This window comes from Scyliorhinus torazame, chromosome 13 (genome assembly GCF_047496885.1).
Source record: "Scyliorhinus torazame isolate Kashiwa2021f chromosome 13, sScyTor2.1, whole genome shotgun sequence".
NCBI lineage: Eukaryota > Metazoa > Chordata > Chondrichthyes > Carcharhiniformes > Scyliorhinidae > Scyliorhinus > Scyliorhinus torazame.
In genome coordinates, this window is record NC_092719.1 from 15,027,581 (window position 1) to 15,045,171 (window position 17,591).

Consider the following 17,591-nt stretch of genomic DNA (forward strand, 5'->3'; position numbering starts at 1 on the left):
TGGCGAGAACGGGAGGGGTGCCGTTATCAGTGCTCCCAAACTTGTGTCTTTACAAATTGTGTTAAAAAACTTTAATAAATATATATATTTTTAAAAACTTGCGTCTTTACATGATGCCGCCTCCATTCGCTCCCACACCGACCCCTCCCCCACTACCCACTTCTTAGTCATGGCTATATTTGCCGTCCAGTAGCAATTACAAAAGTTCGGCAGCGCCAACTTTCCCTCCCCCCGACTGCGCTCCAGCAACACAGCCCCATATTGCACATAACACTACTTATTCAAACCAGCACAAAAGTGATTAGCAACAAATGGCCACTGCAATACTCTCACCTAGGCGGCCGTGTCTTTAGTTCACATCCAGTCTTTTTTCCCTGATGAAAGTCAATACATCGTCCGGTGTTTCTAAGTAGAATTCTCAGTCCTCATTTGTGACCCACAGACGCGCTGGGTACAGCATCCCGAACTTCACCCCCTTCTTAAAGAGGGCCTATTTTGCCCGATTAAACCCGACTCGCCTCTTGGTCAAATCCGCGCCCAGGTCTTGATAAATGTGCAGCTCACAATTCTCCCACTTGCTGCTCCGCTCTTTCTTGGCCCACCGCAGAATGTGTTCTGTGTCCAGGAACCGGTGCATACATACCATCATCGCGCTCGGCGGCTCATTCATTCGATGCTTATTCGCGACGGCTCTATGCGCTCTATCCACTTCCAGGTGCCGAGGGAACGCCTCAGCCCCCATCAACTTCTCCAGCAGGTTCGTCACATAGGCCCTCGCATCCGATCCCCCACTGCCCTCGGGGAGGCCGACGATTCTCAGGTTCTGCTTCTTGGACCTGTTCTCCAAGTCCTCCAGTTTCTCCAGCATTCTTTTCTGGCGGTCATTCATCATCTCCACCTTGGTCTCCAGCACGGTTATGTATTCCTCGTGCTCGGACACCTTTTTCTCCACCTCCTGGATCGCACGTCCGTGGATTTCTTGATTCTGCACCACCTGATCAATCGAAGCCTTGATCGGGTCCAGTGTGTCCTTCCTAAGCTTGGCAGCCTTGATCGGGTCCAGCGTGTCCTTCCTAAGCTTGGCAGCCTTGATCGGGTCCAGCGTGTCCTTCCTAAGCTTGGCGAAGCATTCTTCAAAAAACGTCACCAGCTGCTCTGTCGACCACTGTGCCGACTCCCCATGGCCCTTGCTCTCCGCCATGGTTTCCCGCGCTGCCAGCTCTGCTCGCGTCTTTCTTGTAAAACTTTGTCATCTCACATGGCCACTTCTGGTCCAATTCTCCATGGAGGGGGATTTCTCCTTACTGTCTCACTCTTCACCGATTCATCCAATAAAATCCGGAAAAAAACGGGAGTAAAGGGTCCAAAAGTCCGTCACAGGCGGAAGCTATCAAATGTGCGACCTACTCCTCCCATGGCCGCCACTGGAAGCCCACTTCTGGTTTTTCTTTAGCAATGTTTGTCTGTGTCTGTAAGGTGGCCAGGTCGGGAATAGATTTCCCATAAACTGATGAAGCCAAGGAACAACTTCAATTCAATCATGTTTTGTGGGGTCGGTGGCCCTTTTATGGCCTTCACTTTGTCCTCTACAGGGTGCAGGCCACCTTTGTCAAATTGGTACCTGAGCTATGTCACGTTGCTCGCCTGAAACATGCACTTTTCCTGTTTGAGATGGACGCCTACAGCTGAGTATCGTCGCAGGACTTCCTCCAAGTTTGCTAGGTGTTCTTTGTCGGTGGCTCTTGTGGTTAACACACCATTTAGGTACACTGCCACCTTGGGCAGCTCTTGAGGGATATTTTCCATTATACGCTGAAGAATGGCCCATGCCGCTCAGACTCCAAAAGGCACGCCGATATATTCATACAACCCCTCATGGGTGTTCATGGTGACTAACTTCCTGGATGCTGTATCAAGCTCCAGCTGGAGGTACGCATGACTCACGTCCAATTTGGTAAACGTGTGGCCTCCAGCCAGCTTTGAGTAACGATCTTCAATACCTGGCATGGGATACCGGTCAAGGAGGAAGGTTCCTTTGACAGTCAATTTATAGTCGTTCCAAAGACAGACTGACTTGTTGGATTTTACTACTGGAACTGCTGGTGTAGTCCATTCTGCAAACTATACCGGGCGTATTATGCCAAGGCACTCCAGGTGCCCAGGTTTGGCCTATACTTTGGTGACCAAGGCACAGGGGACCGGTTGTGCCCTGAATATTTAGGCAGGGCCTCCAGGTCAACAAAGATGTTTGCCCTTGCTCCTTTGATTTTGTCAAGCCCGACCGAAACACCTTGGGATATTTCATATTGGCCCTTGGTTTGCATCCTCAAGATTTGCTACCAGTCCAATTGGATATTTTGCAGCCAGTCGCTGCCCAGAAGACTGGGTCCTGGTCCTTGCAAGGCTATTAGGGGAAGTCATACCATCTATTGCCCAAGGGTGACCGAGGTCACAGTGGTTTCTACGATTCGTCGGTGATCCCCCCTGTACGTGGCCAACCTGGCCCTGGTGTCCCGCAGGCATAACCGGATGCTGCTCAGAGGTGCCTGAAGGTCTGTTTCCCCACATTGGAGAAGGTGGCTCCTGTGCCCACTTCCATTTCCAAGGGCTGATGGTTGACCCGCAGTTTAATTTTGACGGGGCAACTTTGGGGGTGGTGATGGATTTCAACTGCATTAGTTCATCCTGTTGGGGCTGGTGGATTTACAGGGACCCAGGTCTGAGGTGGCTTTGGCTTCCGGTCTGGGCGATACGCATACTGTCGATTCTGGCAGCCTTGTCTTGGGCGTATCCTTCAGTCTCGTGACTGTTCGCCATTCTGGGGAAGCTTCTCTAACAGTCCTGGAGTTTTGCAGTTATCAGCCCCTGTCCTTGTGTTTGCTGTGGCTGAGTAGTGACCAGGTGGTGGGCCGGGCGCAGAGGCGTTATCTACAGGGTGCTCATTTTCTGATACGGGGGACGTCCGACACTGAGCACACTGCAGTCCATCGAACATTGGAGTTCCTGAGCCCCATTTCTGGCATTTTCCAGGGACAGCGCCAGTTCTATGGCTCTTTTAAGATACAGGACGGGCTTTGCAAGAACTGTTCTCTGTATTGCGATGTTGTTTATCCCAAGTACCAGCTGGTCCCACAGCATCTCCAGCAGGGATGCCCCCTACTCACAGTATTCGGCCATTTTCCTGAACCTCATTAGGAACTCCATTGCAGGCTCTCCATGGAGCCTTCCGGTGTATTAAACCTGTAGGGCTGGACAATAACTGATGGTCTCGGGTCGTAGTGGTTTGCCATTAAGTCCTCAAACTCGCTCGCCAAGATATTGGTGAGGACCTCGGCCGTTAGTGGAGTGGCCGGAGAGAGAGAATCCGACTCTGCCATCTTACTTGCTGTTGAGCTACGAGAAGCTTCAGACTCCGTCGATGAGTTTCTACGCAAAGCTTTCTTACCCTTGTTCTTTCTGGCGTTCCAGTAAAGTGGGAACTCTTCCCCAATAACTCACACAACTTGCCAAGGCATAAACAACCCATGGCACCAAGAAAAAGGGCAGAAAGTTCAGTTCTCCAGCAGGAGCCACCTCGCCTACGTCTTCCCCCTAAACTTACCCCCGGGAGGCATTTTTACATTTCTAACTAGCTTCCTCTCATACTCTAATATCTTGCTCCTCATTAACACAGATTATATCCAAAAAAGTGCAGGTTAGGTGGATTGGCCATGCCAAGTTGCCCCTTGGTGTCCAGGTTAGGTGGGGCTACGGGGATAGGGCAGGGGAGTGGACCTAGGTAGGATGCTCTTTCAGTGGGTCGGTGCAGACTTGATGGGTCGAATGGCCTCCTTCTTCACTGTAGGGATTCTATGATTATATGCTTTTTCCTTAAGTTTGGTGCTTTCCTTAATTTCTTTAGTTAACCACAGATGGTAGGTCCTCTCCTTAGAATTGTTCTTAATAGTCGGAATATACTTATTCTGAGTATTTTGAAGTCTCCTTAAATGTCTGCCACTGCTTCCCTATTGACCTGTCCTCTAGTCTAGTATCCCAGTTCACCTCAGCTACCTGAGCTCTCATGCCCCGAATGTTCCCTTCCCTGTGTGTACCATCTCCCGGAATCCACGAGTGACAATCAGGAATGATGCAAACAGCGTCAGGTTCCTGGACGTTCTGGAAGTCTCCATCGCGTGCGTGCCATGTACGTTGAGTCGCAAAACAGAACAGCCTAAACGCCAGCTGACAGGGCGGAAAACCTTATGGGGAAACGAGGTTCTGGTCAGCTGTGGTTTGGATGAACATTCATGAGATACGAAAGGGGTTTCCTATGTACGTCAGCGGGAAAGCCATTGACCTGTGTTGAAAGTTGGGATGACAATTTTCCGATCTCGTTTCCCGATAATGAGAAACCAATTTTTTTCAATCTCGCCATTACTTCCTCCCCTGCCTGGCACGATTCCTGCCATTGGCAACAGGGGAAGATTCCGTCGTGTAGAAACCCGTGCCCTCTCTGCATAGATTCAAGGTAAAAAATAAACAATACCAGCTTCACTGGATTCTTACGAGGGAGAGAAGAAAAAACACTTTCTTCCCTTCGACTCACTCCTGGATGTGGGAGGGTGAGTGAACAATTGTTTGAAATATTTGAACAGACCTCGCAACCCTCATCCAATTGGCCATCTTTGTGCGTGGCATTAGATCAGCCAGCAGGCTATCCAGCCAAAGGGGCAGATGTAGCAGTATAGCCAACCTGATCCCGTACCCGCTCCCTGCCACATAACCTCCTCCTCAATGGATTCTTTCCAACACGTGTCACTCGGTGAAGAATTAAAAACAGGGCAGATGGAACGAAGAAGTTAACCAGAAAGTATCATGACGTCTAAAATTCCTGGGAAGGTTTCAAGAGTGGAATTTTCCAGGGAGGGAGAGGGGGAGGGGTGGGGGAAAATTCAGGAGCCGAATTGGGATGACTGCCCTTGACGTCTCTCCGTGATCGCCAGGAAGACGGATCGGCTTCCCACTGAGTGGAGGTAGGCAGTTCACTAGCATAATGAAGGTCCCAATTGGAGGCCATTGAGAGGGCCCGCTGGCGTTTCGTCGGTGGTGGACCATCCTGCTGCCATGTGAGGGGGCTGCCAGCCTCATGGAGCGGCTTCGCTGCAGTGGTTTTGAGGCATCTCCTAAACGTACCTTTCCATGAGTGGCTTCTTGATCGCCGACCTGCCTCAGCCGTGCCCACCTCTGCTGCTGGGTTGGGGTGGCTACCACGGCTACAGAGCTGCTGGACCTCAGTTTGGAGCGGCATCATTAATTGGACGGTGCGATGGCCAATCTGGAGACTGCCGCAGGGAAAATATCTAACGCAGTCTGATACAATTTTGGGCTCTGACTGGGAACCCCGTGAGGCTGCAATTTAGCGTAATTTCCACCGAGAGGCGCTACTCATTGCAGAAAGAGATGAGGATGCCTATTAAATGCTGCCCCGATCTCTCTACCCCTTGACCCCCCAACTCACCGATAAGGGGGTCCTCGAGTACCCCCCTCCACCCCACCTCACAGGGCGAGGAAGCACCCCCGGGCCCAATCCCTGGCGCGGACAAAATGCCAACCTGGCACCCTGTCAGTGCACCCGCTAGCCTGGCACTGCCAGGCAGTGCAAGGGTGCCCAGGTGGTACCAGCAATGCCAGGCTGCCACCTCCAATTGCATGGGATTCTGCTCCCCGTTTGTGGGGACGAGTGCTGGACGGCGCCCGGCTGGGGTGTGTCAGTATTCTTTGTTTCTCTCCCTCTCTCTCCATTGACACATGCTGGGCAGGTTCCACAGATGCTGCCGTCCCAATATGTGACTGTTAAAAAGCTGTTCAATGTCTGAGGAACAAATTAGATGAGCCTGATGCTGGTGTCAGCTGATTTCCACTGGTGTGACAATGACTACTGGATCCTGGTCAGAAGTAGACAGATCTTTAGCCCATAGCCTTTGGGAGCATTGTAGCATCATGCTGTCACCCCATTGAGATCAACTGATTCAATTCAGAAGAACAATGAAACATATTGCTTTGTTAGTTTACAAAGTTCAGTATCATTGCATGTGTATTACCTACAAAGTTACAAAGAGAGAACTTACCTGAATGTTTTCTTAAAGAGAGAGAGAGAGGTGGAAATGGGGCACAGAGTTCTGTCTGAATTTCCACAACCTTGCCCTTACGGAACTGAAAATGTTGCTACTGAGGAAAACAACCCGCAGTTTAATGACAACCGATCATTTACATAGAATAATAATCCTGAGGAAAACAATTCAAGATAACAAAGAATTTTAGATACTAACCCAATCATCACTTAAGCAGTTGGAGTTTGGTTGTGCATTCTGTTTTATCCGAAGGTCTCTTGTGTAGATGCTGAAAACAGACTAGTTGGTAAAAAAGTGCGTTATTAACTCCATCACAAAGAAATTCATACAGATTAACATACTATTGTCATCTTTAGAATACGATTGATTTGTTTATATTTTTCATTGTTTTAAAGAAACATCTTTCCATTTTTCCTCAATGAAGTGGGTTCCTTGTGTCGAACACAGCACGGTGGCACAGTGGTTAGCACTACTGCCTCACAGCGCCATGAATCCGGGTTCAATTCCTGCCTTGGATGATTGCCTGTGTGGAGTTTGCACGTGCTCCCCAATGTCTGCGTGGGTTTCCTCCGGGTGCTCCGGTTTCCTCCCACAGTCCAAAGATGTGCAGGTTAGGTGGATTGGCCGTGATAAATTGCCGCTTAGTGTCCAAAGATGTGCAGGTTAGTTGGGGTTATGTGTTTACAGTGATAGGTGGGAGAGTCGGCCTAGGTAGACACTCTTTCAGAGTGCAGTCTTGATGGGCCAAATGACATCCTTCTGCACTGTAGGTATTCTACGGATCCCAATCGATTGCAACAGGACATAGATAGACCGATTGGTACAATGGGCAAATTGGCAGATGAATTTAACACCGAGAAGTGAGTGTTTATATGTTTTGGTACAAGGGATGAGATAACAATATAGACTTAATTGAATGCCGGAGCACACTTGATAGGCCGAATGGCCTACTTCTGCTCCTCTCTCTTATGGTCTATTGTCTTAAGGACACAGTTCTCTGGAACGTACAGGGACAGAGAAGCCTGGTGGTTCATGTGTGTAGATCTTTGAAGGTGGCAGACAGAATGAGATGGTGGTTGGTAAAACATGTGGTACTTTGGGCTTCATAAATAGAGGTTTCAAATAATAAAACAGAAGTTATTCTGAACCTTTAAAGAGCTCTGTTTTTTAAAAATTAATTTACGGTCGTCGCTGGTTAGGCCAGCATTTATTGTCCATCCCTAGTAGCCCTTCAGAAGGTGGTGGTGAGCTGCCTTCTTGAACCGCTGCAGTCCCTGAGGTGTAAGTACACCCACTGCGCTGTTTGACCCAGCGACAGTGAAGGAACAGCGATATATTTCCATGTTGGGGTGCTGGGTGACTTGGAGGGGAACCGCCAGGTGGTGGGGCTCCCAGGTATCTGCTGTTCTTGCCCTTCTAGGTGGTAGTGGTCGTGGGTTTGGAAGATGCTGCAGTATCCAGTGCCTTCAGCTGTTTCTTCATATCACGTGGAGTGAATCGCATTGGCTGAAGACTGACATCTGTGATGCTGGGGACCTCCGGAGGAGACTGAGATGGATCATCCACTCGGCACTTCTGGCTGAAGATTGTAGCAAATGTTACAGCCTTGTCTTTTGCACAGGTGTACTGGCTCCTCCATCATTGAGGATGGGGAAATTTATGGGGCCTCCTCCTCCAGTGACTTGTTTAATTGTCCACCGCCATTCACGGCTGGATGTGGCAGGACTGCAGAGCTTGGATCTGACGTGTTTGTTATGGAATCGCTTGGCTCTGTCTATTACTCGCTGCTTGTGCTGTTTGCCACACAAGTAGTCCTGTGTTGTAGCTTCACCAGGTCCACACCTCATTTTTCGGTGTGCCTGATGTTGCCCCTGGCATGCCCTCCTGCACTCTTCATTGAACCAGGGTTGATCCCCTGGCTTGGTGGTAATGGTCCAGTGGGGGATATGCCGGTCCATGAGGTTACAGATTGTGGTTGAGTACAATTCTGCTGCTGTTGTTGGCCCACAGCGCCTCATGGATGCCCAGTCTTGAGTTGCTCGATCTGTTAGTAAACTATCCCATTTAGCACAGTGGTAGTGCCACACAACACGATAGAGGGTGTCCTCAATGTGACCAGCGGACTTTATCTCCACAAGGACTGTGCAGTGGTCACTTCTACCGATATTGTCATGGACAGAGGCATCTGCAGCAGGCAGGTTGGTGAGGATGGGGTCAAGTACATTTTTCCCTCTTGTTGGTTTCCTCACCACCTGTTGCAGTCTCAATCTTGCAGCTATGTCCTTTAGGACCCGGCCAACTCGGTCTGTGGTGATACGACCGAGCCACTCTTGGTGATGGACACTGAATTCCCCCACCCAGAGTATATTCTGTGCCCTTGCCACCCTCAGTGCTTCCTCCGAGTGGTGTTCAACATGGAGAAGTACTGATTCACCAGCAGGAGATTTTCTTGTCCATGTTTAACCTAAAGCCATGAGACCTCACGACATGGAAGCACAGTGGTTAGCACTGTTGCTTCACAGTGCCAGGGACCTGGGTTCAATTCCCGGCTTGGGTCACTGTCTGTGCGGCGTCTGCACGTTCTCCCCGTGTCTGTGTGGGTTTCCTCCGGGTGCTCCGGTTTACTCCCACAAAAGTCCCGAAAGACGTGCTTTTAGGTGAATTGGACATTCTGAATTCTCCCTCGGTGTACCCGAACAGGTGCCAGAATGTGGCGACTAGGGGCTTTTCACAGCAACTTCATTGCAGTGTTAATGTAAGCCTACCTGTGACAATAATAAATAAAGATTATTCATGGGGTCCAGAGTGGATGTTGAGGACACCCAGGGCAACTCCCTCCCGACTGTATTCCACTGTGCCGCCACCTCTGGCTGAAATGCCCGGTTGGAACCCGCCTCCACCACACGCTCAAGCCATGAACTCCCGATCCCACCTACTCGCTGTGCAAAAAGACCCTCCCCATCTCGGCACCGCTTCACGTGACAATCACCCCAAACCTGTGCCCTCACATTCCAAATCGCTCCAACAATGGGAACAGTCTCACCTCAACCACTCTGGTTAGGCCACAACTGGAGTATTGTGTCCAGTTCTGGCCACTACACTTTAGGAAGGTTGTGAGGGTCTTTGAAACGGTGCAGAGGAGATGCAGGTTAGGTGGATTGGCCATCCTAAATTGCCCCTTAGTGCCCAGGGGTGTGTCGGTTAGGTGGGGTTACAGGGATAGGGGTGGAGGATTGGGCCCAGGATGGGTGCTCTTTCAGAGGGCCGGTGCACACTCGATGGCCCGAATGGCCTCCTTCTGCACAGGAGGGATTCTATGGATCTTAAACAAAGTATTAGGAAGCTGCTACACTCCACCATCAGAAAGACTGCATTGGTTCAAGAAGAAGTCAATACAATTATCATTTCAGGGCAATAATGGTTGTGCAATAAATGTGAACTTGCCAACAATGCTCTGTGTTCTGTACATATTTTAAATTGTCTTCAAAGACAGAGAAACACTTCCGGTGACGGCGGGCGGGAGGCAGCCGCACACTGGAGGGCTCCCGCTCGGGAATAGGAATTTCGGAGTTTTAACGCCCGGTCCCGGGGGCAATGGAGGCTGAAAAGGCCGTAAGAAGGCACATGGAGGAGAAATGTCCAAGTTTGGGAGAAAAACGGCCGTGAACAAGGGGATAACGGAAGTCCGCCGGGGAGTGAAAAAGTCAGCGGAGGAGCTGTAAGGAAAGCGGAGGCTGGCGCACCAGGGGAGGCCGCATCGCTCACAGCAGAAGAAATGACCAAGGTGATGGCTGTGTAAACTTGAAAAACAGTTCACAAAGCACATGGAAGCGGTGAAGAAGGAGATGGGGGCGGTATTGAAAGTGTTGGTGGAGGAGGCGATTGCCCCAGTGAGGGCAGCGGTATCAAGCGCAGCGGCGGAAGTGCAGGAGCAAGGTGAGACACTGAAGGAAGTGGAAGATGCATTATCGCAGCACAGTGATCAACACACCTTGATGGGGAAGGAGTTGCGGAGGGTGATAGGGACCAACAAGGGTCTGTGAGCCAAAATGGAAGACCTGGAAAACAGATCTATGCGACAGAATCTGAGGATTGTGGGTTTCCCCGAAGGGGTGGAAGGCCCGAGGCCAACGGAGTATTTTGCCACGATGCTGGCGGAGCTATTGGAGGAGGGGGCGATCTCTCCCGATATGAGCTGGATCAGGCTTATTGGTCGTGGAGGCCTATACCAAAGGCGAGTTAGCCGCCAAGAGTAGTAACTGTGTTTCTGTAGGTATAGCGTAAAGGAGAAAGTCCTGTGCTGTGCAAAGCAGAAGCGGGTGGTGCAGTGGGCTGGAGCTGGTATACGCATATACCAGGACTTTACGGTGGAGCTGGCGAGGAGGCGGGCTGCCTTCAGCCGGGTGAAGAAGGCACTGTACGTCAGCAAGGTGCAGTGCAGCATAGTATATCCAGCTAAATTGATGGTGACCTACGAATCCAAGGACTTTTATTTTGGGATGGCAGAAGCAGCGGAGGAGTTTGCGAGAAGGACTGTGGCAGAATTGAGAAATGGTCATGTACCGATGTAGCCTCATGTAACTTTATTTTTTCACTGCGTGTTGGTGTATGTACTCAATGAGTCGACGCTGTATATATTTGGATAAGGGAAGAGATGGGACTTCTATTTGCAATGATGGTTCTTTGGGGCTCGGGTGTGTATGCGGGGGTTGTGTGCTAAGGGGGATCTCTTGGTTTTCCTGGAACAGGGCAAGGGGAAAGGAGACCTGGGCGGGGGCCTCCACCTTGGCCGGTTTAAGCCGGCCAGTGAACGGGAGTGAGGTGGGGGGAGGGGCTGCGGCCATCGGAGCCTGGTAGAACAGGTTTCGGTGAGTCTAGCCTGGGTGAAAGGTTGGGGGAAGGAACGAGGTTGGGGGGAGGAGTTTACAAGAGGAAGTGGAGGGGAGGAATCTGGGCGGGGGGTGGGGGTGTATCTACAATTCATGGGTGTCATTCACGGTACTCTTTGGGGATTGGATGGCATTGAATGTTAGGGGGGGCGGTGGTTGGGGGGTGGACTGTATATGTCAATGGTGACCAGGGGCGATTCCTGATTCCTTTTTCTTTTTTCCTTTTTTTTTCCACCTTGGGAGGGTTTGTTTTGTTTGATGCTTATATTGTCATGCGGGCCATTGTTTGGGGGTTGGTGGGAGGATGGGATCGTTGTTGTTGGTAGGGGGATGGACATTGTATTCGTTACCATTCACTGTTTTTTGGTGGGGTGTAAATTCTGAAGAAAATGTGAAAATGGAGAATAAAAATATTTATTTAAAAAAAGACAGAGAAACAATTCAAGAACAAAGTGAACTTTATGGACACACAAACTATAAATGTGCCAGCTCCGTTCCTGCTTATTTCATCAAAGCACTTTAACCTTCCAAGAGTACGTGTCCATTCTTATAGGAATACCACTTTAGCTTACAGTGGATTCCTACAAATTCATACAGCCTCTTTTTGTACCAATCCCTTCTGTAATAAATGGGAAATATATTTTGCAAGAAGCAGTGTGCCAAAGGCATTCTGATAAGGTTTCTCCCACCGTTAAGCAACCACAAGAATTGCTGGGACAGGTTAGTTCCAACAAGTCAGATCATGAGCTTCTTCCCATCAAGTGAATTTTGTATTGAATGGTTTTGTTTGAGTTACTGAAAACTGGCATAGTAACATTTTGACTGTTTCACAATATCCTACTCTAATTGCAGCACTGAACATAGAACATAGAACATACAGTGCAGACGGAGGCCACTGAAGCCACAGTGCTATCCACTTGTGCTACCGTGCTGCCCTGCATGGTACCAACGTAAGTGTTCCAACGCCCTGGGCTAGTGCGTGGTCAATTCCAGTCCCACCTGCCCCAGAGTCACAACACAAGTGAATTTACCAATAATTCTTATAAAAATCCCCAAACTCTTTGGCCCTTGGCTGCCCAATAATTACAGTCACCAGGTTTGTAAATGTAAACACAATGACTGTTTATTTATAACAAGAACTATAAATGCAGCAGATACAATTGTTTAACTATTAATTAATGCTTAATTCCTATGTTAACTTGCCCCCACCCTCTACACACCCACAAACACACACGACAGACAAACACAGAAGGGCGGAAAGGGGTAAAAAAAAAACTTGCGTGAAAGGGAAAAAGGTCGTTGCTTCAGATGATGGTTCTTTGCAGAGTGTCTTCACAATGAGATTGCAGATTAAATTATTTGTTGCAGCCTGTATTGGTCTTCATTGTTGATTCATTCGCTCAGCTTTTCTGTAGTTTAGAAATATCGTGCTCACAACGTTCCTGGAGAGGCAGAATCTTTCTCACCAAACTTTGCTTTCAGTTTGTGGTTTGTCTTCAGGCCTCTGTAGTACCAGGAACACAGCGCTCGCAGGCTACTGGAGGGAGACACAGCCCTCACAGCAGGCCTTTCTGGAGACAGTTGCCGGGATCTTTCTGGAAATAATTAGCTGTGTCTGTTCACCGTGGTGCTATGATCAAAACTGAAACCTTCAGGTCTCTGAGAACCATTTCAGCGGGATAAGATCCAATCACCACTTGTTACCAGGCAGAGCACAGCCTAATGGGCCAATTCATGGGCCACTAGCCAAATCATTCAACCCGAGTCCCAACCCATCTCTCTGACTGATGCCAGTCAGTCTAGTCTGCAGCTCTCATTTAAACCAGCACAAACTTCTAGATTCTTCTGCTTACATTAAAGATAGACTGCTTGCCTTAAAGACACATGTCCATTAATCATCCATGGATCAAAAATGTAATGGCACAAATAAAAAGGGGAAATAAGGGAATAAACAGGAACGTTTACATGGAAGAGGTCTTATGGCATAGTGGCTAGCACCCTGCCTCTGTGCCAGAAGCTCCAGGTTTGGGTCCCTCCCCAGGACCTGATGGTCAACGAAAATATATTCATAACACAACCCAACTGGGTCGAGTATCGTAATAGTCTCATCAAGGGCAGTCTTCCGATACCATACCCTTTCATTTACATTATGGAAAAGGCCACAGTCGCAGCTAAATTCACCCAATGTCCACGCCCAGGCACCTACAGAATACTGGCCCAGGTTGAAGCAGCAGTTTTTAAACTTCCTCTGCTTCTGTCCCATCGGGCGAACCCCCACCCGCTCAATAGAGAAGTTCATATTCCATGAAGCCCACGGGGAGATCTATTGATGATTCCCCCATATCCTTTGTGGCACCAAGACATTCCCCCCCCCCCCTTAAGTCCGTTCTCCCCCAGTACCTTCGCTGCGGGAAAATCCCTCCCGCCGCTTTGCAATCCGTCTGAGATCAGTCGCGAGTGGGATCGGATCTGAGGGTGTGAACCCGAATTGGGGACCTTTGTTTCCCGATGGAGCACCGAAGAGTTAATGACTTGAGTTTCTCTTTGGTAAGGGCACCAGCTACCTCTGCCTCCACCTTAGAGGCAGTGTCCCTGTTATCCGGGTTGGGGGGTGGGGGGGGGGGGCTGGCTTTGAAATGTTGCCCGGGTCTGGCAACGGCCGCCTCCATGGCCGCTAATGAAACGTACGTGAGGGTAGTGTCCCTGCTCCTGAGCTGGTCCAGGTGCTTATTTACCACCTTCGCTTTGTATGGCACTGGTCATACAAATCCCAGGGACCCAGCTGGGACCAGCTGCAAAGTTCCTCACGTAAACCTGATCACCTGTTTGCAACATTCTTCCTGTTCCTGCAGAGTTGTAATTTATTTTCTGGTTCTCTTGTTGAGACTCATCCCCCCTCCCGCCAGGTTTGGGAATAGTCAGGTTAAATCGCGTACGATGCCGCTGTTCCCTTAACAGGTCTGCTTGGGCAATTCCTGTTGTTGTGTGAAGAGTGGTCCTATAGTCGAATAACAATGTGCCAATTTGGTCTCGATGGATGCTGCAGTTTGTATTTTCTTGCCAGTTTTAAAAGTCTGCACCGCCCGTTCTGCCAACTCATCTGATGACGGGTGATGAAGGACTGTTCTGATGTCTCTGACGCCATTGGATAGCATGAAGCTTTGGAACTTACTACTGGTGAAAGCAGTGCCGTTATCGGAAACCAGGACTTCAGATATTCCCTGCCTGCCGTAATTTCCTGATTGTAGCGTCGGAGGTGATAGCGTTCATGTGGTGCATCTCCAACCATTTGGAGTGTGTATCTACCAGGACCAAAAACATGGAACCCATAAAAGGGCTGACAAAGTCAGCATGCCCTCACACCCAGGGCCCGCCAGGCCCCTCCCATGTATGTAGGGAGGGTGTTTGGATTGGCAACCAGACATTTTCATTTTGATACTCTAGGGTGGCCATTATGCGGTTCCATAAGTATTGAACACCACCCTGGGTGAGGGACAACTACTCGGGACCCCCAGAGAATGACACCATCCTCAACCCTGAGCTCGTCTTTCTTAGTCAGATAGGGTTTCATTTCTTCTGAGGGTTGTCCTTGGAATCCGCCATTCAGGATCATGTACTTTAGTTTAGAGGGTTGGATATTTTTGCATCTCGGCCTTAATTTGCCATGCGGACACCGGGGAAGTCTGAAAGTCATTTAGGGTCATCGCAACCTCTTCCGATGCTGGTAAAGGAGGAGGGCTTGTGGGCAGCGGGAGGTGACTCAAAGCATCGGCGTTAGCTATACGGGTTCTAGGATGGGCTCGACAAGTTGCAAGTAAGCTGCAAGTAACAGGGCCTAACGCTGTATCTGGCTGCAGGCAAAAAGGGGAATTGCATAACCTTCATTAAAAAGTCCCAATAAGGGCCTGTGGTCCGTTACTATTCTGAAGAGCCTATCAGAGACGTATCGGTGGACTTTTTCTTTTTACATCAAACACCAACCGCCAAGCCCTCTTTCTCAATTTGAGAATACCTCCGCTTGGCATCCAAAAGGGTCCTGGAAACGTTTATGACGGGCCTCTCTGTTCCTCTAGCGGAGTGAAAGTACCGCCTCAACCCCGGAAGAGGAAGTATCACATGTCAAAACGAGTTCTTTCTTAGCGTCAAAATAAATTTGATGACAGCAATTGTTGTTTACCTTTATTGAAAGCCTCCACCTGTGGTGCTTCCCAAGACCATTTTTGGTACTTCCGTAGTAGGGAATGTAAGTAAGGAGGCCAATTCTGGATACATTTCCCGTAATAATTTACTAATCCCGAGAAAGCTTTTAACTCCATGGTGTCTCTTGAAGTTGGTGTTTCCTTGTTGGCCTTTACCTTATCCTCTACAAGATGTAAACCTTTCTTACCCACCCGATAGCCCAAGTAGGTCACTTTAATTTGCTTGAAAAACACATTTTCTTCCTCTTCACGTGTACCTCAGCTCTGGGGCATTTCTGTAAGGTTTCTTCTAGGGTTGCCAGCTACTCTCGTTCTGAAGTCTCCATGACCAGGACGTCATCCATGTACACCGCCATTTTGGGTGACCCTTGGAGTATGTTCTCTATGATCCGTTGGAATGTGGTGTACGCTGATGAGACCTTGAAGGACAAGCGAGTGTACTCGGCCCTTGTGCGTGTCGATTGTAAAATACATCCAGGATGGCTCGTCTAATTGAAGTTGAAGGTAGGTGTGGCTCATATCCAACTTAGTGAATGTCTAGCCACCTGCTAACTTGGCGTACAGGTCGTTGATTCGAGGCATGGGGTGTCTATTTAGCTTGGAAACATGATTGACGTTTGGCTTATAATCTCCACAGAGGCATACCAATTTGTCCAGCGTAAGGACAGTGATGACAGGCGCGGCCCACTCTGCAAACTTTACGGGCCTTATTAGGCCTAGATTTTCCAGGCACCGAAGTTCGGTTTCCCCCTTTTCCAATAGGGAGTCTGGAACCGGTCTTGCTCCAAAATATTTGGGCATAGCATCGGGGTCGACATAAATCTTGGCTTTGGCTCCTCTTATTTTCCCAAGTCTTTCCTGAGAAACATCAGGGTATTTGCTGCTGATTTCATAGTCTTCCCACCTGGAAATCTCCAACCAGTTCAGCCTGCTCTGCTGGAGCCGATCTCTCCTCATTAAGCTTGGTCCTTGCCCCTACACAATGATGAGTGGGAGTCTGGCTAATTGCTGCCTGTAGGTCACTGGGATCATTGTGGTGCCCTGTATTCGCAATGGTTTTCCCGCGTAGGTGGTTAGTCTGGCCTTTGTGTCGTCTATGTTCAAGAGTTGAAGACAAGTTTGGAGGTGATCTTATGTCTGCCCCCCGATAACAGAGACTGCAGCTGCCGTGCCCACCTCCATTTTCAATGGATGACCATTTATTAGCAATTCCACCATTATTGGGGTGGACCTTGGCTGTAATGATGTGGTTTAGTTGCATTGTCCCTGTTTCTGGTAGTAGGTTTACCTGTGTGGTGCAGGCCAGTATTGGCTACTTCCTTGAAGAGCATGTGTTTTACCTATTCCTATAACTTGGCTGTGCCCTTTGGCAGCGTTTGCAATAGTCCATCGCCTGCAACCTTCCAGAACATGTTTCCGAGTCTTCTTGTGGCCGCCATTGCATTTTCTTGACTGCCAGGTGATGCGATATTGTAATGGATTATCTGACACCTTACTTCCACAAGCACCCTCAGTTCAGGAATGGCCACTGTTACACAAGACCCATCCCCCTAACCGGAGGACCTGGCTGTCTGATATCCCGTGTATCTCCTGAGACCCTTTTCCTACATTTTCCAATGTTGGAGCTGCTTCAATCATTTTTTAAAAATCCAGGTTGAGGACAGCCAATAACTTTTTTGGGTTGTCAAGTTGTTTATTCCGCATACCGATCTGTCTCGCAACATTTTGTTCAGGGATGACCAAATTCACAATATCTGCCAATTTTCGTAATCTGGCCAAAAATTCAGGGACAGGTTCCGCCGGAGTTCTCTCTACTGTGTTGAAGAGGTTTATCTGCAGTATAACATAGGGCTTCCGATTATAGTGTTTCTTTACCAAGTCTACTAACTCTTTTAAAGTCTTTGAGTCGGGGCATCTGGTTAGGTCAGACTTTTTAATCACTCTAAATCATGCTGTCACAGTAAGATCACTTTCTGTTTCTCATCTCCCTCAATATTATTAGCCTGGAAGAAGTAACATACGTGCTCTGTGCATTGGGCCCTGTCTCCTCTACATAAACCATAGGTTTCACGTTTACCAAAGAAAGGCATTTTTTTTCTTACTGGAGAAGCCGTTTGTTCTTGACAACAAAGATTGTTCAGTGAAAAAAAATTGTTTATCCTCGTCGCCAATGTAATAATCTTTGAAAGCCATACCCTTTCATTTACATAACGGAAAATGCCAGAGGCGCGGCTTACAGTGCGCAAGTCCAAGCCCAAGGACCTACAGAATACCAGCCTGGGTTGAAGCAGCGGGTTTTCAACTCACGGGGTGATCTATTCATGATCCCCCATGTCCTTCGTGGCCACCATAACAAGCATCAACCTGCAAATCCTTCCGACACACATCACTGG

General features: G+C 48.9%; 1 protein-coding gene across 4 annotated transcripts in view; it reads right to left on the reverse strand.

The window, feature by feature from the left end:
* Positions 1–17,591, reverse strand: part of LOC140387660 (uncharacterized) — a 91,299-nt gene that overhangs the window by 53,460 nt on the left and 20,248 nt on the right. For all 4 annotated transcript variants that reach the window (XM_072470850.1, XM_072470853.1, XM_072470851.1 and 1 more), the window contains exon 4: positions 6,309–6,389. In XM_072470850.1, the coding sequence (XP_072326951.1) occupies positions 6,309–6,389 (81 nt within the window). The remainder of the gene's footprint in view (positions 1–6,308; positions 6,390–17,591) is intronic.